At 37.0% G+C, this 26,166-nt stretch overlaps 1 protein-coding gene across 6 annotated transcripts in view; it reads left to right on the forward strand.

The window, feature by feature from the left end:
• FANCM (FA complementation group M) overlaps positions 1-26,166 on the forward strand; it is an 88,304-nt gene that overhangs the window by 31,426 nt on the left and 30,712 nt on the right. For 5 of the 6 annotated variants that reach the window (XR_010338571.1, XM_012456279.2, XM_012456280.2 and 2 more), the window contains 6 exons: positions 2,126-2,310; positions 7,283-7,489; positions 9,834-10,047; positions 14,008-14,165; positions 17,447-17,602; positions 20,090-21,995. Coding sequence is in view for 5 of the 6 variants with exons in the window: in XM_012456279.2 (XP_012311702.2) it covers positions 2,126-2,310; positions 7,283-7,489; positions 9,834-10,047; positions 14,008-14,165; positions 17,447-17,602; positions 20,090-21,995 (2,826 nt within the window). In the remaining variant the exon portion in view is untranslated. Of the gene's footprint in view, positions 1-2,125; positions 2,311-7,282; positions 7,490-9,833; positions 10,056-14,007; positions 14,166-17,446; positions 17,603-20,089; positions 21,996-26,166 lie in introns of those variants that run through there. The other variant, XM_064365835.1, reaches the window with a different exon arrangement.

A 26,166-nucleotide genomic window follows, 5' to 3' on the forward strand; every position in this document is an offset into this window, starting at 1 on the left:
TTTTTATATATTTACATATATGTGAATATATTTTAGAATTATCAGCAAAAAGGTAATATTTAAGGTTTCAGGAATAGATGTGATTATCGGTAGAGATAGACAGAAGGAGGACCAGAATGGAGTCCTGAGGAATATCAGCATTTAGAGTTTGGAAGAGAAAAAGCCACTAAGGAGCTTGGGGAGGAAAACAGACAAGTAAAGTGTCAGAGAAGATGAAGAAAGAGGCTATTTCACAAGGAAAGAGTAAACTGTGTTAAAGTAAAAAATGTCCGTTGAACTTGGCAGTGGGGAAGTTATTGATTATTTTGCTGGAAGGAGCTTTAGTGGAATGAGGGTAAAAAGGCAGGCTGTGACAGATTAAAGAGATGTAGTTTTGTGATGAAAACAGCAATTCGTTCAGGAACTGGTTGTATATAGGGGCTTAATGCTTAATGCAATGATGATTCAAAAGAAGTTTACTTAGAATAATCTTACTTGGAACAGCTGCTTCTTCAGGTCCTACGTTTGATTTTGTATTGTACATTAACTTTATTTTTTTTGATGCAGAGTTTCACTCTTGTTGCCCAGGCTGGAGTGCAGTGGTGCCATCTTGGCTCACTGTAACCTCCACCTCCCGGGTCCTGTCTCAGCCTCCTGAGTAGCTGGGAGTACAGGCATGTGCCACCACGCCTGGCTAATTGTTTGTGTTTTTAGTAGAGACAGGATTTTACCATGTTGGCCAGAATGGTCTCCATCTCTTGACCTCGTGATCTGCCCGCTGGGCCTCCCAAAGTGCTGGGATTACAGGCGTGAGCCACCATGCCCAGCCTAACTTTACATTTCATAAGTCATTTATTTCTTAGAGTTGTTGTGAAGATTAAATGAGTTAACATATATAAAATGCTTAGCGTGGTCCTTGGAATACATATGATGATTCCTATAATAAAAATCATTAGAGGCTGGATGTGGTGGCTCATGGCTGTAATCCCAGCACTTTGGGAGGCTGAGGCAGGTAGATCTCTTGAGCCTAGGAGTTTCAGACTAGCCTGGGCAATATGGCAAAACCCCGTCTCTACAAAGAAATTTTAAAATGTAGCTGGGCATGGTGGCATGTACCTGTAGTTCCAGCAACTCAGAGCCTGAGGTGGGAGGATCACCTGAGCCCAAGAGGTGGAAGCTGTAATGAGCCATGATGGAGCCACTGCACTCCAGCCTTGGTGACCAAGCATGACCCTGTCTCAAAAATAAATAAAAACAAATAACCAGAAACCCCACACAATATGTAATAATTAACCAATTACTGTGTGTGCAAAACTATATACCTTATATTTACTGTTTCATTTATACCTTAATCCATATTAGATATGAAGAAACTAAACCTTAAAGAGCTTAAATAACTACCATGATCACCAGTCACCCAGAGGATTAAGTGCCTTGCCACAAAGATCATGTTCTTATGAGTACATTCTACTGCCTGCCATCCCCATACTCCACCAGCTTCCGCCAGCACAGAGATATCAAGAGCAGCTTTGGAATTGACTGTAGGGTATATTCTGCAGTTGTCTTTGGAGAATTTGAAAGTATTGTAGATTTGGGGACAGAATGCATGGCTTGGATTAAGACAGTGCCTTTAGTGAACAGAAAGGAAAGGGACAATTTATGAAATTAGGGGGAGCTGTATAGTTCTGTGCTTCTGGCTATCTTAGAAGGTAAAGGGAAATAACAGTCATTATGCCTGAATTAAAGAACTAGTCAAAAGTGATTCAGGTAATTCATATTTGATTTGCTTAGGATTGTATGACAGCGACTGAGAAATAAGCTGAGATTATTAAAATTAATAGCAAGTGTAGTTAAAAAAGTCAGCAAAATTTCAAGATGTTTGAAATTATTTATTTATTTGTTTGTTCATTAGAGACTGGGTCTTGCTATATTTCCCAGGCTAATCTTGAACTCCTGGACTCACATGATTTCCCCATCTCAGCCTTCCAAGCTGGGACTACAGTGTATGCTACCACATACAGCTAAATTGTTTTTTTTTTTGGAAAGAATTATCTTCATTAGCATAATACTTTCAGGTTTGTCTTTTGAACTAGTTCTTGTCTAAATGCTTTGTAAAAAGTTGTAATTAAAGTTTTTATATTTACAGCTGAAAACACTTCTGGAAAGAAACGTGATGAGACCAGAGTTATGATCTTCTCTTCTTTTCGAGATAGTGTTCAAGAAATTGCAGAAATGCTTTCACAGCATCAGCCAATTATTAGAGTAATGACTTTTGTTGGCCATGCCTCAGGGAAAAGCACGAAGGGTTTTACCCAGAAGGAACAACTGGAGGTAATTATTTTTAGAGTTGATGAAAATAAAACTAAGATTGATTAGCTTTGCACTTGTTCTTTGTTTGTTGGTTTTAACTCATTGGTCAATTGGGTACTTAAAAATAATTTTATAGTAAATATGTAAATAAAAATAAGCATATTTTGAAAGACCATAACAAATGTTTTGTGTAGTTTTGGAACTTTTTTTGTTTGTTTTTAAAGTAATGTAAAGTGTAAAAGTTAAGCAGAAAAGCTCTGAAAACATACTACCTGGGATGGAATCCTGACTCTACCACTTAAAAGTTTCTTTACTAATTGTTCCTCAGTTTTATTTATCTGTAAACATACATCACATGGTTGTTGTAAACATTAAAAGAGATCTTATTGTAGAGCCATCAGTAAATGTTTACTGTTTATGTTAAGTCCCTTTAATAATTTATTCTAAATAAATAATGAGCCTATCTCTTATTATTTATTTAAAAATCTTATTTTAAAAGTGTGGTCAGAAGAAACCATGATAGTAGTTAAGATAGCCTCATGCTTTGAGTAAGAGGACATTAAGTTTTCTAGTGCTGTGATGTTTTGAGGGAAATTTTACATTATTGATTTTTATAAAATCTTTGCAGCTTTTTATAAATCATATGTCTATACTAGAGTAATGACTGACAATTAGATATGTCTTTAATGTCTAATTCATTTTGACAGATGCATTTTGATTCTGCAGACATTAGTAGGTGAGGTATCCCTTTTTTTTTTTGAGATAGAGTCTCACTCTGTTGCCAGGCTGGAGTGCAGTAGTACGATTATGGCTCAGTGCAACTTCTGCCTCCCAGGTTCAAGAGATTCTCCTGCCTCAGCCTCCAGATAGCTAGGATTACAGGCACCCATGCCTGGCTAATTTTTGTAGTTTTAGTAGAGATGGGGTTTCACCATGTTGGCCAGGCTGGTCTCCAACTCCTAACCTCAGGTGCCTGTCTGCCTGCCTCAGCCTCCCAAGATGCTGATATTACAGCCATGAGTCCCCGTGCCTGGCCACGTTATTCTGTTTTTTTTTTTTTTTTTTTTTAATTTATTTTGAAATGGAGTCTTGCTCTGTTGCCCAGGCTGGAGTACAATGGCGATCTCGGCTCACTGCAACCTCTGCCTCCCAGGTTCAAGTGATTCTCTTGTGTCAGCCTCTCAAGTAGCTGGGACTATAGGCATGTGCCACCATGCCTGGCTAATTTTTTTTGTATTTTTAGTAGAGACAGGGTTTCAGCGTGTTGGTCAGGTATTCTTTAAATACCTTTTATACCAGCCCTCACTACATTGAGAAGAGTCTGTTTAAGCTGACTGGATATGGTAGGGAGTGTCTTCCTAAATCTGCAAATAATACCTTTACCCATCATCAAGTCAGATTATACATATTTTAAAGGGTTCAGACAGCTAGTCAGTGATTACTACTCTTAAACATTTATGTATGAGTGAAAAATGAATTGGATTTTTGCTTTGGAGGTCAAGCATTTTTATTATTTGAAATACCCAATCTGATCAATTTCAGTATTCTGTAAAGTCATTATTTCCTGAACTTGTCAGGTACCATAAAGAACCTTACTGATTTTACTGACTTTATCATTTACTCATTTATATCAATAATATTTTTATGTATGCCAATTAAAAACTTTTTTTATTACTCCTATACGTTCTTGCTTTCATAACAGCTGTTTTATTTTGAAACAAGCTTTCAGGCAAATAAGTGTACATTGCCCATTTATTTAGAAACAGGATATTAAGTCAGAAAAGAAATGGGGGTGGGATCCTTTAGGGCCCTGTATGTCATTTCTGTTTTAATGACTTTCTCTTTTACTCTGATTGCTATGAGAAGTTCTTGGAAATTTTGGGGCAGAGGATGGTCTTAGCCTGATTTATATTTTAAAAGAATCAGCTGGGCACTGTGGCTCATGCTTGTAATCCCAGCACTTTGGGAGGTTAAATTAGGCAGATTGCTTGAGGCCAGGAGTTTGAGACCAACTGGGGCAACATGGTGAAAACCCTATCTGTACTAAAAATACAAAAATTAGCTAAGTGTGGTGACATGCGCCTTAGCCTCAGCTCCTTGGGAGGCTGAGGTGGGAGGATGCTTGGGGTGGGAGGATGCTTGAGCCTGGAGGTCAAAGCTGCAGTGAGCCAAGACCACGCCACTGTACTTTAGCCTGGGCAACACAGTGAGACCCTGTCTGGAGAAAAGAAAATAAAAAAGAATCATACTGGTTATTGTCTGAAGAATAAACTTTAGGGGGCTAGGGATGGAAGTGGAGAGACCAGTTGGGAGACTAACAACAATTTAAGCTGAAGATGATGGTGACTTGAGCTAGGGTGGTAACAAGGATGTTGGTGAGAAGTGGTCAAGCTGACAGGGTGTATTGACAAACTAGAGTGGGATATGAGATAAAGGCATGTGAAGTTTGACTGTAGGATGACTCCAAGTTTTTTGGCCTGAGCAACTGAAAGGAGCTGGTATTAACTAAAATGGGTAAGACTGCAGGAAAGGCCAGGTGTGGTGGCTCATGCTTGTAATCCTAACACTTTGGGAGGCCGAGGCAGGTGGATCACTTGAGGTCAAGAATTTGAGACAAGCCTGGCCAACTTGCTGAAACCATGTCTCTACTAAAAATACAAAAATTAGCCAGAATATCAAGCTCCTGAGATTCTCTAATTCTCCTGCCTCAGGCTCCCAAGTAGGCATCTGCCACCATGCCTGGCTAATTTACGTAAGTTAACTTTGACATGCCTCTCAGATTAATGCTTTTCAAACTATCAAAACTGATAGAGGACCAGTTTATATCCCCTACTACATCAGTACTGATACTTTTGAACAGAATAATAAAAATGAATTACTAGAAAGTAAAATGGATGAAAAAGTTGAAGTACAATTTATCTTGTTGTCAGCCAGTAATAAACAGTTCATGGAGCACACTTTCAGTAGCACTCTTTTAAACATCAAGCAGAGATGTTGGGTAAGCAATTGAATATATGTCTTCAGTTTGTGGAAAGGGTTCATGGAAGTGTATATTCAGTGGCAAATTAATACCAATCTTAAGCATGGAAGTAACAGTTTTGTTTATACATGTTAACTACAAAGTAAATTGACTTTATCTGTTAATTAAGAATTTCAAAAAATGTATCTCTAGCAATGTGGCCCTTTTGTTTTCTTTATCTGGGCAAAAAGGACATCTGTTTTACTATGTTATATGCAGTTTGACTTAATGTCATTACAAATTCCAAAGGAAGTGAATTACTCTTCGTTTGTTTGTTTTTTGAGATGGAGTTTCATTGTTGTTGCTCAGGCTGGGGTGTAATGGTGTGATCTCGGCTCACTACAACCTCTGCCTCCTGGGTTCAAGTGATTCTCCTTTCTCTGCCTCCCAAGTAACTGGGATTATAGGCATGCACCACCACGCTGGCTAATTTTGTAGACGGGGTTTCTCCATATTGGTCAGGCTGGTCTCAAACTTCCAGCCTCAGGTGATCCACTCACCTCGGCCTCCCAAAGTGCTGGGATTATAGGCATGAACCACCGCACAGGATCAGGAAGTGAATTACTCCTAATGTTTAATCATGATTATTGTTTCTCCCTGTACTCTTGGGGATTTTCATATTGAAGGAAAATCCTTTGACCAGTGCACTTGAAATGTTTATGAGAAGACTTAACACGATACATTTATATTTATTGTCCTACTTTTAATGTTGTTGTTTTTAACAGTAAAAGTAGCTCACAGATTAAGATAGGTTTTTGGAGTCAGAGACACCAACATTCAAATGCTGATGTTCATTAGTGAGACATTAGGCAAATAACTTAACTTTTCAGATTTTCAGATTGTTTAATAAAATGCAATGATAATATCTACTTCTTAGGGTCGTTGGCAGTAAAAACTAATATATACTTAGTGTGGTACCTGGCACATAGTGTGCCCTTGCACATAGTAGCTATCATTATTTATGAGCGAATTCAGCTTTTGATGTTGCATTATCTCATTTAATTACCACTGCCACCACACCACTGTACACAAACCTGCAATGTTGGTGTTGATCTATATGGAGAAATTGAGGCTCAGAGCAGTTGAGAACTAAATTTATAAGGCTTAGGGACTTTTAGAAAATGATTCATTAACTTTTTCATTAACTCTTTCTTACGCTATTGTGGTTTCATTAAACCGATCAGAGAAATCCTAGAATGGTAGTGTAAAAGCTAAGATATGACTTCTAGGAGTAATATAACATTCTTACTTACAAATATTATGAGAAATATTTATAAACCTATTTTAGATAAAGCTCTACATTTAGGTCTAAGATATGATAAATAGGAGTAATTGCTATAGGCCATTTCCCTGCCCTATTCCCCTTTCTGTGGTGCTAAAAATAAACTCTGGGGTTTCTCATTCATTGAGAATCTGTTAAATTATTGACAGATCCTTTTGACATCACAACCGTTACTAAAGCAAAATAATTAGAACTGTTTATTTGACCATAATCTCTTTCAGCTTATATTGCCAGTTGGTTGCCACTTTTCCTATTCTATACTACCCTTGATGCTGATTTTTTTGTTTTGTTTTGTTGAAACAAGGTCTTACTCTGTTGCCTAGGCCAGAGTGTGGTGACACAGTCATATCTCACTGCAGCCTCCAACTCCTTGGCTCAAGAGATCCTCCTGCCTCAGCCTCCCAAGTAGTTAGATCATGCATCATCATGCTGGGCTAGTTTTTTTTTTTTCTTTCTTTTTGTAGCGGCAGGGTTTTTCTGTGTTCCCAGGCTGAGCTCAAACTCTTGGACTCAAGCAGTTCTTCTGCCTTATCCTTCCAACGTGTTGAGATTATAGGCATGAGCTGTGGCCAACTTTGAGACTGATTTTTAATCTGATTTCACTATTTTTCAGGTGAGTGGGGAACAGTATACTTTGATCTACGGTTCTCTTATATTTGCATGTAATTATTTTTCAATCATTTTTATTTCAGGTAGTGAAACAGTTTCGTGATGGTGGTTACAACACATTGGTTTCTACCTGTGTGGGTGAAGAAGGTTTGGATATAGGAGAAGTTGATCTTATAATATGTTTTGATTCTCAGAAGAGCCCAATTCGTCTTGTACAACGAATGGGTAGAACTGGCCGAAAACGTCAAGGCAGGATAGTTGTTATCCTTTCGGAAGGACGAGAGGAACGTGTAAGTAGAGCTGCAGAAACACAGTTTGTCACTTGAAATTTGAGAAATAAAGCCCAAAGATAAATATCAACATTTTAGCATTCCAAGTCCAAACACTCTGGATAGTTGTGGTTTATTTTTCCCCCCTTTGTATTGGATTCTATCTTGTAACTCGGCAAATTTTTGACTGGATGCAGTTTCCTAATTTTTATCCATCTAAAGAAACACATTTTAATACTTAAGTAGTAATTCAGAGATACCTAGATCCAGAAACCAATATGTATTACTTTGTTTTACTATATCCCTGTGCTTCTAAAGAAGGCCTATGCTTTGTGTTTAGTTTACTTTTATTTTTTAACTATAGTAAACTGAGAATTGTTTTTTCCTTTTCAAGGGATGTTAACTAAATAAGAAACAAGGAATATATATCAGACAATATGTAGCCTGCAAAACCCAAAATACTTACTTTCTGGCCCTTTATGGAAGTTTGCTGATGCCTATTTTAAGTGATAAGTAACTTGAATTATATTCATATTTTGCTACAGTCTTGAGTGACAGGCCTTTCTAAATAAGATGTTATATAAAATAATATTTTGTATTTGTTATACTAAGGTATTAATTAACTTTTATGACTCATTGAGACTAGTTCAGTGGCCAAATATACAGGATCACATTAAAGATTGCCTTAACAACTATGATAGTTTTTAAAAATTGATTTTAGGCTGGGTGCGGTGGCTCATGCCTGTAATCCCATCATCTTAGGAGGCCGAGGCAGGCAGATCACTTGAGGGTCAGGAGTCTGAAACCAGCCTGGCCAACATGGTGAAACCCCGTCTATACTAAAGAAATACAAAAATGAGCCACGTGTGGTGGTGCGCGTCTGTAACCTCAGCTACATGGGAGTCTGAGGCAGCAGAATCTCTTGAACCTGGAAGGCAGAGGTTGCAGTGAGCCAAGATCCCACCATTGCACTGTAGCCTGGGTAACAGTGAGACTCCATCTGAAGAAAAAAAGTTGATTTTAAATATTTTAAATACTCTTTAAAATCACCTTGAAAAATGAATTATTTCTCTAATACTTTTCATGTGATTATGCATATTCATATGTAACATCTAGTTTATTCATAAAATGTTCCTAATGAAATGTTTGGTAGCTTGTAAAAGGCCATGTAATATCAGTGAGTGGAAATGCGTTCTAATTGTATTCCCTAGCCAAGTTACTTAACCTTTCCATTAACATGTTAGGTTTCTTATCTGTAAAATAGTAACAATAGCCACATTTACTCAGTATTTACATTATGCTGTGTAATGTTCCAAGTTTCAAATTCAGTATCTTATGTAACCCTGTCAGCACCCTGTAAGGGGAGTAAAGCTTTTGTTGTATACAGTGAAGGAAACTGAAGTATAGAGAGATGAACAAACTGAAATAAAGGAATAGTTTTTAAAAAACACAAGACAACCATACACTTCTATGTAAATATCAGCCTTTTTATAAAACAGCAAGATAACAAAGAATAGGTTTACTTTATGCAATATAACTGCTAAGGTGGGCTTTTGTAATAAAGGACTTTGAAATGATCTTCATTGGAGATTAATCTAACAGTTTACTGATGATAGGTTTTAAAATTCAAGACAGCTGGGCTCAATGACTCACACCTGCAATTTCAGCACTTTGGGAGCCTAAAGCTGGAGGATTACTTGAGCCCTGGAGTTCAAGACCAGCCTGGGCAACACACAGCCTAACTCTACAAAATATTTTAAAGATTAGCTGGGTGTGGTAGCTCATACCTGTAGTCGCAGCTACTCAGGAGGCTAAAGTTGGAGGATTGCTTGAGCCCAGGAGGTTGAGGCTGCAGTAAGCTTTGATCATACCACTGCAGTCCAGAGCCTGGGTGACAGAGTAAGACTCTGTCTCAAAACAAAACAAAACAAAATCAAGAGAACAGAAGCTCTATTCCCTCTTTTATTTTTTGAGATGGAGTGCAAAAAGGCTGGAGTGCAGTGGCATGATCTTCCGCCTCCTGGGTTCAAGTGATTATCCTGCCTCAGCCTCCTGAGTATCCAGGACTAAAGGCGCACACCACCATGCCTGGCTAATTTTTGTAGTTTTAGTAGAGACAGGATTTCACCATGTTGGCCAGGATGGTCTCGATCTCCTGGCCTTGTGACCCACCTGCCTCGGCCTTCCAAAGTGCTGGGATTACAGGCATGAGCCACCTCATCCAGCCCAGAAGCTTTATTCTCTATGTATTTAAGTAGCTTGGGGTTCAATTTTATGTTTACAATAAATCCAAACTAATAATTGCCTGTTGTGGATAAATTGTTATTTACAGAAATAATCTGACATTTTATATTTGTTTTTACAGATTTATAATCAGAGTCAGTCCAACAAAAGAAATATATATAAAGCTATTTCAAGTAACAGGCAGGTCCTTCATTTTTACCAAAGAAGTCCACGAATGGTTCCTGATGGAATCAACCCAAAATTACACAAAATGTTCATCACACATGGTGTCTATGAACCAGAGAAGCCTTCTCGGAACTTGCAGCGAAAGTCATCTATCTTTTCCTTTAAGGATGGTAAATAAATTTTGCATTTGACACATGCATTTTTCCCCTGTTCTTACTTAGCAGGTCATATATTGATATAATATTTCTTGTTTGTAAAACTGAATCTATGTTCTAGGATATTATAAGCATTCTCTTTGGAAAGGCTATAAGAGATTATTCCTGGGGCAAATGGAGAGACACTTGTAGTATAGAGTGACAGAAACTCAGTGTTAAAAATATCCTACCAACCCAGAGAATGTTCTCCTTAAAGTTTAGAAAAGAAAGAAAACAGTTTTATTTTTGAATAAGCATTAAACCAGATTACAATATGCGCTGAAGACAATCTACTAAGATAATACCAAGACAGAAAGAAATTCCTTATATGTACTCCCAAGCACTTATAATCCTTTACATACATGTTGTCAAGACTAATAGTAACTTGTCCTCATATAAGAAGGCACCATTTGCTATATATTCCTTCATAGTTTATAACATATTCACCTGGCAATTGAGGTAGCCATTTGCATTAGCTGGTTGCCTTTATCTGAAGGAATAATGAAAACTTCTCTTATGTCTATAACAAGCAGAAATTGATAGATCTTAGAGAAATGCCTGAACACTCATGATGATGGCAGAGAGGGACACTATCTTCCTTGATGTTTGTATTTTAAAGAAATAACCTCCAAACACTTAAAAAAACACATTTCTTGTTTGGAAAGTTGGATAGAGGCTTGCTTGGTCTTTACACAGATTTACATAGATATCAGGGGATTAAAGAAAAGATTTTTAATTTTTTTGAGACAGAGTCTTGCTCTGATGCTCAGGCTGGAGTTCAGTGGTGTGATCTCGGCTTACTTAGAAACCTCCACCTCCTGGGTTCAAGGGATTCTCCGCCTCATCCTCCCCAGTAGCTGAGATCACAGGCATGTGCCACCACACCCAGATAATTTTTGTATTTTTAGCAGAGACAGAGTTTCACCATGTTGGCCAGGCTGGTCTCAAACTTCTGACCTCAGATGATCTGTCCGCCTCGGCCTCCCAAAGTGTTGGGATTACAGGTGTGAGCCACCATGCCCAGCCTAAAGGATTTAGAAGCTGTTTGTGTGTCTGCAAATGCTCCTAGAAAGGGAGGGGCATGGGTCTCTTTCCCTTTTCACAAAGGAGAAAAAATTTTTTTTAAAAATTCACTTCTATGCAAGATAATGGTAAAGTTAGATGAAATTATTGGTAATATTGAGACAGTAAGAAACAAATACTTTGGTGCCAGAAGCATTGTTAGTAAGGAGAGAGAGTACTCCTAGCTTAAGAACTGCAGAGACATAATACCAAGAAAGTATCTTGAGATATTTGCACTATCAAAGTGAGAAAAAAAAGTTTATGTTTTGGATTTTACTTTATCTCGAATGCAGGTTTTAAATAATCAGATATCATATATTTTAACATTTGGAAGGAAACTCAGGAGTCATGTGATCCAATTACTTATCAAGGTGGGAATGCTTCTGCAGGATTCTTGTTAATACATAGCCAGCCTCAACTTGAATACCTCTGTTAATATAAATTATATTTCTTTATGAGGGTTCATTCCATTGCTGAATGACCCTATATAGTAGAAGACTCTAATGTTGAAAAATCTGTGTCTTTGTACCTTTATCTCATTGATCTAGTTTTGTAGATAAAAAGTACAGTTTTCATCTTTGGTTTACCTTTATAATGGTTCTTTATGTATTTGAAGGCCATATCTTTCAAGTTTGTTCAACTGTTTGTTCCACTAATTTTCATACCATGCATTTTTGAAGTCTTTACCCTCCTACTATTTGCTCTGGATTCAAATTTGCTAATGTTCTTTCCCTTAACTCAGAGCTGTCAATCAGTGTTTTTTTGGCTATGTCTATTAAACCTAATACAAATCCACTTAATAGGAACATACCTGTCATTTTTCAAGATTTTGCCAGTTATTTGCTTAAAATAAAAACATAGCATGTCTTTTTAGTTTTCTTGAATTTGATAAATTAATAAAAGCATCAAAACTTGATTAGGTTGGATAAATCATTTTTAGTGATCATTATATTTTTTATAGCTGCTAATTAATCTTGTGTTTAACAGTTATTTCTAAAATATTACTTGGGTGGATAGCCAATTCTTTATTGAATATCTGGAACCTATCCTTTTAAGAAATTGGGATAATATAAACTTATGTTCATTTTTCTATACTTGTTTCCTTCCATTTTCTTTGATTTTTCAAGTGTCAAAGATTTATCTTGCTAAGATTATGTGATTTATGTATGGAATTATTCTATAATTCTATAATGGTATATCAATATACTAGTGTATTTATACTAATCTATAAAATATATACTAGTGTATAAACTATGTATTTGCTAGTGTATGTAAATTATATACTAGTGTATATACATAGTACATATTATATACACTAGTATGTAATTCATTTGAGCTTAAAGCTCTGAATTTATTTCATTTCATTTCATATTTCATTTCAGACAGAGTCTCATGCTGTTGTCCAGGCTGTAGTGCAGTGGCATGATCTTGGCTCACTGCTGCCTCCACCTCCCAGGTTCAAGCAATTATCCCGCCTCAGCCTCACGAGTAGCTGGGATTACAGGCATGTGCCACCACACCTGGCTCATTTTTACATTTGTAGTAGAGACAGGGTTTCTCCGTGTTGGCCAGGCTAGTCTGGAACTTCTGACCTCAGGTAATCTGCCCTCTTCGGCCTCCCAAAGTGCTGGGATTACAAGTGTGAGCCACTGCACCCAGCAACTCTGATTTTATTTTAAGAGACTAGGGGTACCTGGCTATTTCAGAATCTTAGAGCCTCTACGTTTCAGGTCTGAAAGAGGCCTGAGAGATCATTTAGTTCAAACCCCCTTATTTTACAGATGAGGAAACACATGCAAAGAAGCCATTTATTTTTTTAACATTTTAAAAAAGCTTCTTACACTATATTTTGGAATACCTGAGGCATAATCCTAGCTCACTGAAGCCTCAACTCCTGGACTTAAGAGATCCTCCTGCCTTAGCCTCCTCTGTAGCTAGGATGACAGGGATGCAACACCATGCCCAGCTAATTTTATTTTTTTTAAACTTGGGGTCTTGATGTGTTGCCCAGGCTGTTCTCAAACTCCTGACCTCAACTGATCCTTTCTCCTCGGCCTCCCGCAGAGCGGGTGTGAGCCACTGTACCCAGCCAGTTTTCTGATTTTTAATTCAGTAGCTTCTTAGTTTTTCTGCTCTCATATGTATTAGCCAGAGTTCTTGCTTTGTACTGTTTAGCCTTTTCAGTTTGGTGATTGTTAGAGATTATAGAAGCTGAAAAGAATTAATGTATTATACATATTTTTAGAAGTCTATTATTATGTCCTTTTTAAAAGCAACAAGTCTGTTCCCCCAACCCTTTACTCCTTTTGCCCCCAACCCCATTTAAGACTTAAGATACATACCCTTTTTAAAAGTCTTGGCCTTTCCTGCCCACTCTCAACACCCGCACCAAGTTTCAGATGAACTTTCCAATATCTACCTGACTCTGTTCTGTTAATAAATTCATTACCAAAGGTTAGCTTCTAGACAAATAGGTACATTCAGAGAGATGAGAGAAGTTCAGGAGATATTTGGAAGCAGAAGTGATAAACTAAGTGGTTTTATATGAAGAATACTAGTTTTAAGAAATAGAATCAAGGCTGAGGTGGGAATCACTTGAGCCCAGGAGTTTGAGCCGAGTCTGGGCAACATAGCAAGACTTGGTATCTACAAAAAAATAAGACAATTAGATAGGCCTGGTGGCATGAGTGTATTCCAGCTACTGTGGAGAGTGAGGCAGGAAGATTGCTTGAACCCAGGAGTTCGAGGTTACAGTGAGTTCTGAATGTGCTGCTGCACTCCAGCCTGGGTGACAGAGTTTGAATTGATATTGTGGATTTTTTTGCCTTGCAGATTTTTAAAAAATCTCTTTTCCATTATTTTTTCAACTTATAGGAACAAGGCAAAGTAACCTAAAGAAAGATTGGTTCTTATCAGAAGAAGAATTTAAATTATGGAACAAACTCTATAGATTAAGAGACAGTGATGAAATTAAAGAGATAACATTGCCTCAAGTTCAGTTTTCTTCTTTACAAAATGAAGAAAACAGACTAGTAAGTTGAATGTATTTTCATATGTTCCCACCCACCCCCTACTTTAATACTAAAACCCCTCAGATGTTTGTTTTTTTTTTTTAATTTTTTTTTAAAGACGGGGTTTCACCATGTTGGTCAGGCTGGTCTTGAACTCCCGACCTCAGGTGATCCGCCTGCCTTGGCCTCCAAAGTACTTGGATTACAGGCATGAGCCACCATGCCCAGCTGATGCTGGCCTCTTCTTCCTCATGGAGTTACCTTTTTTTTAATTTTATTTTTTTATTATTATTTTTATTATTTTTGTTTTTTATTTTATTTTATTTTATTATTTTTTTTTAAGATGAGGTTTCACCATGATGGCCAGGCTGGTCTTGAACTGCTGACCTCAGGTGATCCACCCACCTCAGCCTCCCAAAGTGCTAGGATTACAGGCGTGAGCCACTGTGCCCGGCCCTCAGATGTTTTTTATAATGATCAAGCAATAGCTTTGGGAGTAATGAAATAAATGTCATTGGATTATAAGAAATTAAGAATGTTGTCAGTTTTTAAAAATGATTGACGTCTAAGTTTACAAAACTACTAATTTTCTTATATTATTTATTGTATATATTTAACCAACTGTGATATTTTTACATAAGTTCTGCCTTTCATTACTGTAATTTAAACGTTTCTATATAGGCATAATCTTACATGGTTAAGGTAAGAATCCCAAAACACAATAGGTATATCTGCAATATACCATAGTTTGCTTGACTATTTACCTGTTGTGTTTTGGGATTCTTTTCAACTTTTTTTTTTTTTTTTAAAGAGATGAGGTCTTGCTTTGTTGTTTAGGCTTGCCATCAGCTCCTGAACTCAAGTGATCCTCCTACTTTAGCCTCCCAAGTAGCTGGGACTAAAAGTGTGCACCACTGCATCTGGCTTTTTCTATATATATATACATATATATATATTTTTGAGGCAGAGTCTTGCTCTGTTGCCCAGGCTGGAGTGCAGTGTCCCAATCTCGGCTCACTGCAACCTCCACCTTCTGGGTTCGAGTGATTCTGCTGCCTCCGCCTCTCGTGTAGCTGGGACTACAGGTGCCCACCACCATGCCTTGCTCACTTTTTGTTTTTTTAGTAGAGACAGTGTTTCACTGTGTTACACAGGATGGTCTCAATCTCCTGACCTTGTGATCTTCCTGCCTTGGCTTCCCAAAATGTTGGGATTACAGGTGTGAGCCACGGCACTCGGCCTTCAATATTCTACTAACATAAATTATGCTTTCATAAGCATTCTTGTAAACCATTTTTTTTTTTAAATTTTAATAGTTTTGGGGGAACAGGTGGTGTTTTGTTACGTGGATTAGTTCTTAGTGGTGATTTCTGAGATTTCGGTGCACCCATCATCTGAGCAGTGTACACTGCACCCAGTGTATAGTCTTTTATCCCTTGCCTCCCCCGACCCTTCTCCCCGAGTCCCCAGAGTCCATTATGTAATTCTTATGCCTTTGGGTCCTCATAGCTTAGCTTCTACTTCTAAATGAGAACATACAATGTTTGGTTTTCCATTCCTGAATTACCTCACTTAGAATAATAGTCCCCAACTCCATCCAAGTTGCTGGGAATGCCATTATTTCATTCTTTTTTTATGGCTGAAGTAGTCCATGGTATATATATACACACTACATTTTCTTTTTTTTTCGTTTTTTTTTTTTTTTTTGAGACGAAGTCTCATTCTGTTGCCAGGCTGGAGTGCAATGGTGCCATCTCAGCTCACTGAAACTTCTACCTCCTGGGTTCAAGCAATTCTTCTGCTTCAGCCTCCTGAGTAGCTGGGACTACAGGCCTGTGCCATCACGCCCAGCTAATTTTTTGTATTTTTAGTAGAGATGGGGTTTCACCATGTTGACCAGGATGGTCTGCATCTCTTGACCTCATGATCTGCCCACCTTGGCCTCCCAAACTGCTGGGATCACAGGTATGAACCACCACGCCCAGCCTATATACACCACATTTTTTTAAATCCACTCATTGGTAGATGGGCATTTAGGCTGGTTTCATATTTTTGCAGTTGTGAATTGTGCTGCTATAAATATGCATGTGTGAGTATCTTTTTAATATAATGACTTCTTTTCCTCTGTATAGATACCCAGTAGTGGAATTGCTGGATCAGATGGTAATTCTGCTTTTAGTTCTTTAAGGAATCTCCATATTGTTTTCCGTAATGGTCGTACTACTTTACATTCCCACCAGCAGTGCAAAAGTGTTCTTTTCACTACATCCATACCACTATCTATTATTTTTTTATTTTTTAATTATGGCCATTCTTGCAGGAGTAAGGTGGTATTGTATTGCGGTTTTGATTTGTATTTCCCTGATAATTAGTGATATTGAACATTTTTTATATGTTTGTTGGCCATTTGAGTCCCTTATAGATTCTCAGTGTTAGTCCTTTGCTGGATGCATAGTTTACAAAGATTTTCTCCCACTCTGTGGGTTGGTTCTCTGTTTACTCTGCCGTGTAAAAGCATTTAGTTTAATTAAGTCCCATCTATCTTTTTTTCTTGCATTTGCTTTTGGGTTCTTTGTCATGAACTCTTTGCCTAAGCCAATGTCTGGAAAAGTTTTTTGAATATTTTACAGAATTTTTTTGTTTTCAGGACTTAGATTTATGGCTTTGATCCATCTTGAGTTGATTTTTGTATAAGGTGAGAGATAAGGATCCATTTTTATTCTTCTGCTTGTGGCTTGCCAATTATCAGCACCATTTGTTGAATACCGTGTCCTTCCCCCACTTTATGTTTTTGCTTTGTTGAAAATCAGTTGGCTGTAAACATAAATTATGCTTTCATAAGCATCCTTGTAAACCAGTTTTTACTTTTTGTTTTGAAGTTATAGGTAATACTTTAAATTTGATGTTATTATTCATTTATTATTAACAAATTATTGGTTAATTTTATGAAAGTCAAGAGAACTGATCAAAGGTTGCATATGTGCCTGGAGAGCTAGGAAAACAACCTCAGGAAAGATTTCTTTTAGAATATTTAACTATTTGCTCTTATCATGGAAATATGTAAACAGGAATATTGTCAACTTGTAAGTCATCTAACAGTTATTTAACAAATATATTTTAAAGGGTATCTTTCTGCTTCATGAAATTATTTTCAGTTTTTTCTTCTCAGATTTTAGTTGGGAGTACCTAAATGGATCCAAATTATGTTAAGCTGATTACATGTGTATTGAGTGTTTTTTAAAAATTTGTTTGTGAAATTTCAGTATGTTTTCATCATTTTTATTACTTTTTAAATAATTAAGACTCAGGAACCAACCACTGGAATTCATCAACTCTCTCTCTCTGAATGGAGAGTGTGGCAAGATCATCCTTTGCCTACATATCAAGTTGATCACTCAGATCGATGCCGCCATTTTATAGGCCTTGTGCAAATGATAGAAGGAATGAGACACGAAGAGGTAGGGTTTTATTTTAATTTTCTCTTTCTGGTGTGATAGTAAAAGTAGAGTAGTTGGATTTTATTTTTCTTAATTTGAAGTAATAAGAAATATTTTGTTTTCCTGTATAGTTCCTTGTGACCTCAATAAGGAATGAGTTTCTGCCTTAAGAGAAGAAACTGATTTAATTAATTAGAAGAAGAATATCATCTGTAAATATTGATAGGCCAGAGTAGAATTTAATATACTTAATGATTTATGTAAACTGGTTATAAAGCTAGTTTAAGATTCTTTTGGATTGGGATTTATTGAAATATTCTGTATCATCTAGGTTATATGATATCTTTCTTGTATCCTGGTTGGTCCTAGTTTAGAGAATTGTAGATTCCTTGAGCAGTTCCTTGATTATTCTTCCTAGAGTCAGCATAGTGAACCAATTATGAGTGTGAAATCCATAATGCCTGGGTTAGAGTCCAAAGTCTGTCTCCTACTGATTGTGTGCTTGTAAGTTATTTAACCTCTCAGTGCATCGGTTTTATCTGTTAAACAGGTATAGTGATAATACTTATTTCACAAGATTGTTGTGAGGATTAAATGACCTAATACATATAACGCACTTAGTAACTGGCATATAATAAGTACTCAGTAAATTGTAGCTCCTATTTTTATTATTAGCCTTTGGTCATGCATACATGTAAATTGTAGGAAACCAGCCCCTCCACGTCACCCGTGGGTACCCCGAGTTCAGTGACGATAAATGAGAAAAAGATTAAGAAGGCACAAAGTGGGACCAGGGGGCTATCACTTGGCATGGAGGCAGTGAAGGCCCCTAGCTCTGATCTCTCACACTATTTTGTTGGTTACAGTCACTTTGATCTACAGGGGTGGAGCGATGGTCGGGAGAGGGTGACCTGATGGTGGAGTGAATCAGTGAGCTGGAAATCAATCAGTGAGCCTTAACTGGTGTGTCATTCTAAAGATTGATAACAGTGGCGGTTTGGGAGTTTCACAAAACAAGAACGTGGTTATCTTTAGCCTATTATCTATGTGCAGCTGCTGGAATGCAGGCCTTACAAGGAGCCTACAAGTCTGGTTACATCATAGTGCTACATCATAGTGCTACGAAGGGGTTTTACCTCCTTGAACACAGTGTTTATGGTAACACAGCTTAGGTCACCCTGCACCAGGACATGAGGCATGGAGAAGTTTGCCTCCGCAGAGGCCTCCCGCAGTTTGCTGCAGTTTGTTGTTCCCAGTTTATATGTTACTCATAACCAGTTTATGTAGGCACTCTGTAAGTCCTTTCTCCTTTGCTACTTCCCCCAACATAAATAAAGTAGTTAGATGTGGATCCCAGCAAAATGTGTGCAATCAAATTAACATATATTTATTAAGTGCCTTCTATATACCACACTCTGTTCCCTGCTTTATGGCTAACACTGCGAGCAAACCAGAGAAAATATTCTGTTTAAGAGGAGTATATAAACTAGCACGGAGACACATTGGCTCACATTAATGCTTATTATATTTATTATTCATAAAAGCAGAGAAGGCCGGGTGCTGTGGCTCATGGCTGTAATCCCAGCACTGTAGGAGGCTGAGGCAGGCAGATTACTTGAGGTCAGGAGTTAGATACCAACCTGGCCAACATGACAAAATCCCCTCTCTACCAAAAATACAAAAATTAGCCAGGTGTGGTGGCACATGCCTGTAATCCCAGCTACTCAGAAGGCTGAAGCAGAAGAATTACTTGAACCCAGGAAGTGGAAGTTGCAGTGAGCTGAGATCAAGTCACTGTCCTTTAGCCTGGATGACAGAGTGAGACTGCTCTCAAAAAAAAAAAAGCCGAGAGGTAACCACTCAAAAGTCTAAGAGTAGTAGAGGAATCCTGATTAAAGTAGCATTCTTGGAGGAAATGAGGAATGTTGGAGATTTTAGTTTTAGCTAATAACTTAGAGATAAGTAAGACTTAGAAATTCACTATACAAATTCTTGATTAGGAACTTGTTAAAAATAGAAGTATATTCCAGGATACAACCTAGTACACATACAGTTACTATTATGTTGGATGTTCTAAAAGCTATTCTTAGTTTACTGCTATTGAAAGAGTAAATTTAACAAACGTATGTGTTTTTTATTAATATACATGATTTTTAAAATATCTGTTTTTAGGAAATTAGAATAATTCCGTAAAGTGTTAGAAGTGCAAAACACAGTATTTATGTTCTTACATAATCATTAAATTTGTCCTTCCTACAAATAGTTATCAAGGGTCTTTTGGGTATTAAGTACTGGGGATACGACAAAGTTAACTGATTAATGATAACTTGATAGTTTTTTTGCAATAGTGTACTTTATAATTTTGATTTATCAGAATAACTGTTAAGGTATAAAAGAATATCATTGGAATAATGTAATAAGGGAAATTTTAATATAGAGTGAAACTCCTCTCAGATTTGGCTTTCTGTTTTGTTTTCCTCTGGCTTTTAAAATTTTCTTTATTTATAGGGAGAATGCAGCTATGAATTGGAAATTGGATCTTATTTACAAATGGAAGATGTCAACTCAACATTTATCGCTCCCAGGAATGAATCTAATAATCTTGCCAATGACACCTCTATCACTCACAAGAAATCGTCATTTATAAGGAACATACATCAAGACAGTTCATCCTCAGTGATAGAATCTGATGAAGAATATGCTGAAATTTTGAAACAAACTCACATCAAACCTTCTAAAATTGTTTCTTTAAAGAAAAAGGTGTCTAAAGAAATAAAAGAATATCAGCTTAAAAAAGAAAATAATCATAGTATTATAGATTCTTTAGATACTGACAGAAATTCTACTGTTGAAAATATTTTTCAAGTAGACCTACCAAATGATAAAAGGACATCAGATACAGATGAAGTTGCTGCCACATGTACTATTAATGAAAACCTTATTAAAGAGCCATGTGTGTTATTAACAGAGTGTCAGTTTACAAATAAATCTAATTCATTTGCTGGAAATGTTTTAGATTCTGGTTATAACAGTTTCAGTGATGAAAAATCTGTTTCATCTAACTTATTTCTTCCATTTGAAGAAGAACTGTATATTGTTAGAACAGATGATCAATTTTCTAATTGTCACTCACTGACAAAAGAGGTACTAGCTAACGTAGAGAGTTTTTTATCTCATTCTCCTCCACCTCTTAGTGGACTCTCAGACTTGGAATATGAATTTGCTAAGAGTTCCGCACTTGAGAATTTGCTTTTCTTACCCTATACAGAGCATTTACAAAGTGATAAATGCACCTGTTTGATGTCACATTCAGCTGTGAATTCTCAGCAGAATTTAGAATTGAATTCACTTAAATGTATTAATTATCCATCTGAAAAAAAATACCTTTTTGATATACCTAATGATAATATTTCTGATGAGACAAGCTTCTGTGACCGTGATGTACATAAACATAATCAAAATGAAAATTTAGTACCTAACAATCGTGTTCAAATGCACAGAGTCCCTGCACAGAATTTAGTTGGAGAGAACAATCACGATGTTGAGAACAGTGACCTCCCAGTATTGTCCACTGACCAAGATGAAAGTTTGCTATTATTTGAAGATGTTAATACAGACTTTAATGATGTGAGTCTTTCACCCTTGAACAGTAAAAGCAAATCTTTACATGAGTCAGACAAGACTGCTATTAGTGAAATGCCTCTGGTCTCTCAGTTCTTAATTTCTGATGAACTTTTGTTGGACAATAATTCTGAACCCCAAGATCAAATCACCTGTGATGCTAATAATTTTGAATCTCATAATGATTTGAGAGGTGTACAGAAAGAAAAAGTGAAGAATGATGAGGATATTTTTGATTGCTCTAGGGATTTATTTTCTGTTACCTTTGATTTAGGATTCTGTAGTCCAGATTCCGATGATGGAATATTGGAACATGTATCAGATAGCAGTAGACCTCTAGATGATCTATCTGGAAGGTATTTGGAAATTAAGGAGATAAGTGATGCAAATTATGTTTTGAATCCACCACTGATACCAAGAGATCATAGCAAAAATTTTACAAGTGGAACTGTTGTTGTCTCATCAAATGAAGATATACAGAATCCAAAATGTGTAAATTTTCCACTGAGTACAGCAAAAAATGAAGAATTGTTATCTCCTGGTTATTCTCAGTTTTCTTTACCAGTGGGAGAAAAAGTTATGAGTACACCACTCTCTAAATCAAACACATTGAACTCATTTTCTAATATAAGAAAGGAAATACTTAAGACACCAGATTCTAATAAGGAAAAAGTAAATCTACAAAGATTCAAAGAAGCATTGAATTCAACTTTTGATTATTCAGAATTTTCTCTAGAAAAGTCTAAAAGCAGTGGTCAGATGTATCTGCATAAATCCTGTCATTCTGTTGAAGGTAAGATTCCATCTTTATAAAGTCTATAAATCTTTCTAGAATAATTACTCTACAAATACTTTGGTAATTTTTCCAAATGTAATTTTTTAGTATATGGTACAATATAAATATTGGATTAGATAATTGGTTTGTTATATTTTTCTTAAGCCGATCTTACTAATATTAGGTTTATTTACATATACTATGGCATGCATGGTATGGAAAAGGTTATTATTGCTAGACATTATGAAATATATGAAGATGTATAAGATCTCGCCCTAGGTCTTGGTTGTAAAACATAATTATGTGACATATGTATTTAAAAAGATGCCAGTAAAATGTGGAAATAACTACCAAATGAATAATCAGAGAGTGGCTGTTGAGAAGGTTCAGAGGATGATGAAATTGTGAGTTTGATTAGATTGGAAAGACTTTTTTTTTTTTTTTTTTTTTTTGAGATGGTGTTTTGCTCTCGTTGACCAGGCTGGAGTGCAGTGGCGCAGTCTCGGCTGGCTTACTGCAACCTCCACCTCCTGAGTTCAAGTGATTTTCCTGCCTCAGCCTCTCAAGTAGCTGGGATTACAGGCACCCATCACTGCACTTGGCTAATTTTTGTATTTTTAGTAGAGACAGGGTTTCACCATGTTGGTCAAGATGGTCCTGAACTCCTGACCTCAGGTAATCCTCCTGTCTCAGTCTCCCAAAGTGCTGGGATTACAGGCATGAGCCACTGCATCTGACCAAGATTTTATATATAGTGTAGGTTTTCATTTTGGTTCCTTGGGAATATTTATGCTTTTGGTATGTTGAAGATACTAAAGACATAATTTGGGTGTTATAAAATGATGAAAGCAAGGAGAAAGAAGGAAAGTATGATTTTGGGAGATAGTCTGAAGTAAGAGTTTTAGGTAGCAAAATGTTTGAGAAATAAAAACTATATTCAGCAGATTGAGACTAGACCACAAAAAGTGAGAGAAATCTCTGGATTTCTCTAATTTAACCATTTTGCTTACAGAAAAACTAGAAGATATAGTGATAGATGTTTGATATGAAGTCCTGCTGTATAATACAGCTCCAAAGATTATTATATCAAGCCATTTATGAATTTTATTCCTTCTGTTAAAAGCTGAATAAAAAGTAGCTGTAGGATAAAGAGAGAGTTTCCTCTGTAAATCTTTTCCTTATGTTATTCTCATTAGCATGGAGAACATGGTTCGTGAATGTTCTATTTAAGATGAAAGTATGTTGGAAGTAAATTCTGGAAATAGGTTTAATTTTCAAAACCTTGCTGTTCTATATAGTCTGGATTGTGCCATGACATATATATGTATTTTACAAAGTGTATGTTGCTTGTGAGTGTTCAATATTTGCTTGAAAACCTCTATATGAAGTCCATGTTAATGAGTGAGATCATTTTTCTGGTTTTCTGTCAGATTTGCACTAAAACATTTTTTCTAGGATTATACTTAACTATAAATCATGGGCAAAATAATTATTAGCACATATCAGGGAAATTATTGGAAAATGTTTAGTTATTTTTTATTCTATTTAATTCAAAGAAAGAATTTAAGCTCATTTTCCATATTATATATGAAAAACATGGTTCATTAAAACATCATGAAAGCACTTAAAAAGAAACTTACTGGAATGAGTTGGTTAGTATAGCCGAGTCCTGCATTTAACTCTGGCTTCCTTAGAAGGTAATGAAAAAGGAAAAACTAGGTGACTTATATATTGCTCATCTGCAAAAAGGAAATCACTCAAGTTTATCTGCCTGGGTAGATGTTTTACTAGCAGAACGTAAATTTTACTAGCAGAACATAGAGGAGAAATTTATTGTGTGAGTTTTTATTTCTTATCCATTGCTGTTTAACAAAGTTCCCCCCAAAACCTTAGTGGCTTAAAATAATGAGTAAAATAAAAAAAGCTTCTTAGAAGGCATGTTGTTTGAGAGCATCTGTGAGGAGCTTCATTAAAATGCTTAATGGTCCTGGCACAGTGGCTCATGCCTGTAATCCCAGCACTGTGAGGGTCTGAGTCAGGCAGATCACCTGAGGTCAGGAGTTCAAGACCAGCCTGGCCAACATAGTGAAACCCCATCTCTGTTAAAAATATAAAAATTAGCTGGGCGTGGTGGCATGCGCCTATAGTCCCAGCTAGATGGGAGGCTGAGGCAGGAGGATTGCTTGAAGCCAGGAGGCAGAGGTTGCAGTGAGCTGAGATCGTGCCATTGCATTCCAGCCTGGGCAACCAAGTGAGACTCTGTCTCTAAATAAATAAATAAATAAATAAGATAAAATCCTTACTGTTTGACTGAATGGTACTCTGAGGCACAACCTTTGATTTTTAAGGAGGTCTTAAAGCATTTAAACTACAACCTCAGCTTCATAATATTTTCCTGGCAGTCCTCTGGGTTTGATCTTTGCCTAGAAAAATTAATTAATTAATTAATTAATTTTGGCCAGTCGAGGTGGCTGACATCTGTAATCCCAGCACTTTGGAAGGCTAAGGCGGGCAGATCGCCTGAAGTCAGGAGACTAGCCTGGCCAACGTGGTGAAACCCTATCTCTACTAAAATGCAAAAATTACCGGGGCATGGTGGCAGGTGCCTATAATCTCAGCTACTTGGGAAGCTGAGGTAGGAGAATTACTTGAATCTGGGAGGCAGAGGTTTCAGTGAGCCGAGACTGGGCCACTGCACTCCAGCCTGGGTGACAGAGTGAGACTCAGTCTCAAGAAAAAAAGAAAAAGAAGAAAATTTCTCATTTTTAGTATTGTTTTCCATCAGGAGATGCTGGGAGTTTTCAAAATCAGCAAATTCGAATTGTTTTATGTTTGTCCTTAATGTCTTTCCTTTTGCATTTTGCTATTATAGCAAAAAGTAACATTTTGTCTAGATGTCTCCTTAGCTAGGTCACCCCATAGATTAGGTACATTTATTCCTTTTTGTGCCAATTGCAATGTTGCTAAACTTTCTGGTTCTACATAAAGGATTTAAGATTTTTCCTACTTTTCTTTAAGCCCTCATCCACCATTTCCTCAATGGCCAACTAATCTTCCTACAATTTCTTTTTTTTTTTTTTTTTTTATTGCATTTTAGGTTTTCGGGTACATGTGAAAAACATGCAACATTGTTGCATAGGTGCATACGTGGCAGTGTGATTTGCTGCCTTCCTCCCCTTCACCTATATGTGGCATTTCTCCCCATGCTATCTCTCCCCAACTCCCCACCCCCTGCTGTCCCCCCAACTCCCCCCCAACGGACCCCAGTGTATAGTGCTCCCCTCCCTGTGTCCATGCGTTCCCATTGTTCAACACCCGTCTATGAGTGAGAACATGCGATGTTTGATTTTGTGTTCTTGTGTCAGTTTGCTGAGAATGATGGTTTCCAGGTTCATCCATGTCCCTACAAAGGACGCGAACTCATCGTTTTTGATGGCTGCATAATATTCCATGGTGTATATGTGCCACATTTTTCCTGTCCAGTCTATCATCGATGGGCATTTGGGTTGGTTCCAGGTCTTTGCTATTGTAAACTGTGCTGCAATGAACATTCGTGTGCATGTGTCCTTATAGTAGAACGATTTAGAATCCTTTGGATATATACTCAGTAATGGGATTGCTGGGTCAAATGGAATTTCTATTTCTAGGTCCTTGAGGAATCGCCACACTGTCTTCCACAATGGTTGAACTAACTTACACTCCCACCAACAGTGTAAAAGTGTTCCTATTTCTCCACATCCTCTCCAGCATCTGTTGTCTCCAGATTTTTTAATGATCACCGTTCTAACTGGCGTGAGATGGTATCTCAATGTAGTTTTGATTTGCATTTCTCTAATGACCAGTGATGATGAGCATTTTTTCATATGCTTGTTGGCCTCATGTATGCCTCCTTTGTAAAGTATCTGTTCATATCCTTCGTCCATTTTTGAATGGACTTGTTTGTCTTTTTCTTGTAAATCTGTTTTAGTTCATTGTAAATTCTGGATATCAGCCCTTTGTCAGATGGGTAGGCTGCAAAAATTTTTTCCCATTCTGTTGGTTGCCGATTCACTCTGTTGACTGTTTCTTTCGCCGTGCAGAAGCTGTGGAGTTTGATTAGGTCCCATTTGTCTATTTTGGCTTTTGTTGCCAATGCTTTTGGTGTTTTGGTCATGAAGTCCTTGCCTACGCCTATGTCCTGAATGGTTTT

This window comes from Aotus nancymaae, unplaced genomic scaffold, assembly GCF_030222135.1.
Source record: "Aotus nancymaae isolate 86718 unplaced genomic scaffold, 86718_ANA_hifiasm-v0.15.2.pri h1tg000062l, whole genome shotgun sequence".
In the NCBI taxonomy this organism is placed as follows: Eukaryota; Metazoa; Chordata; class Mammalia; order Primates; family Aotidae; genus Aotus; species Aotus nancymaae.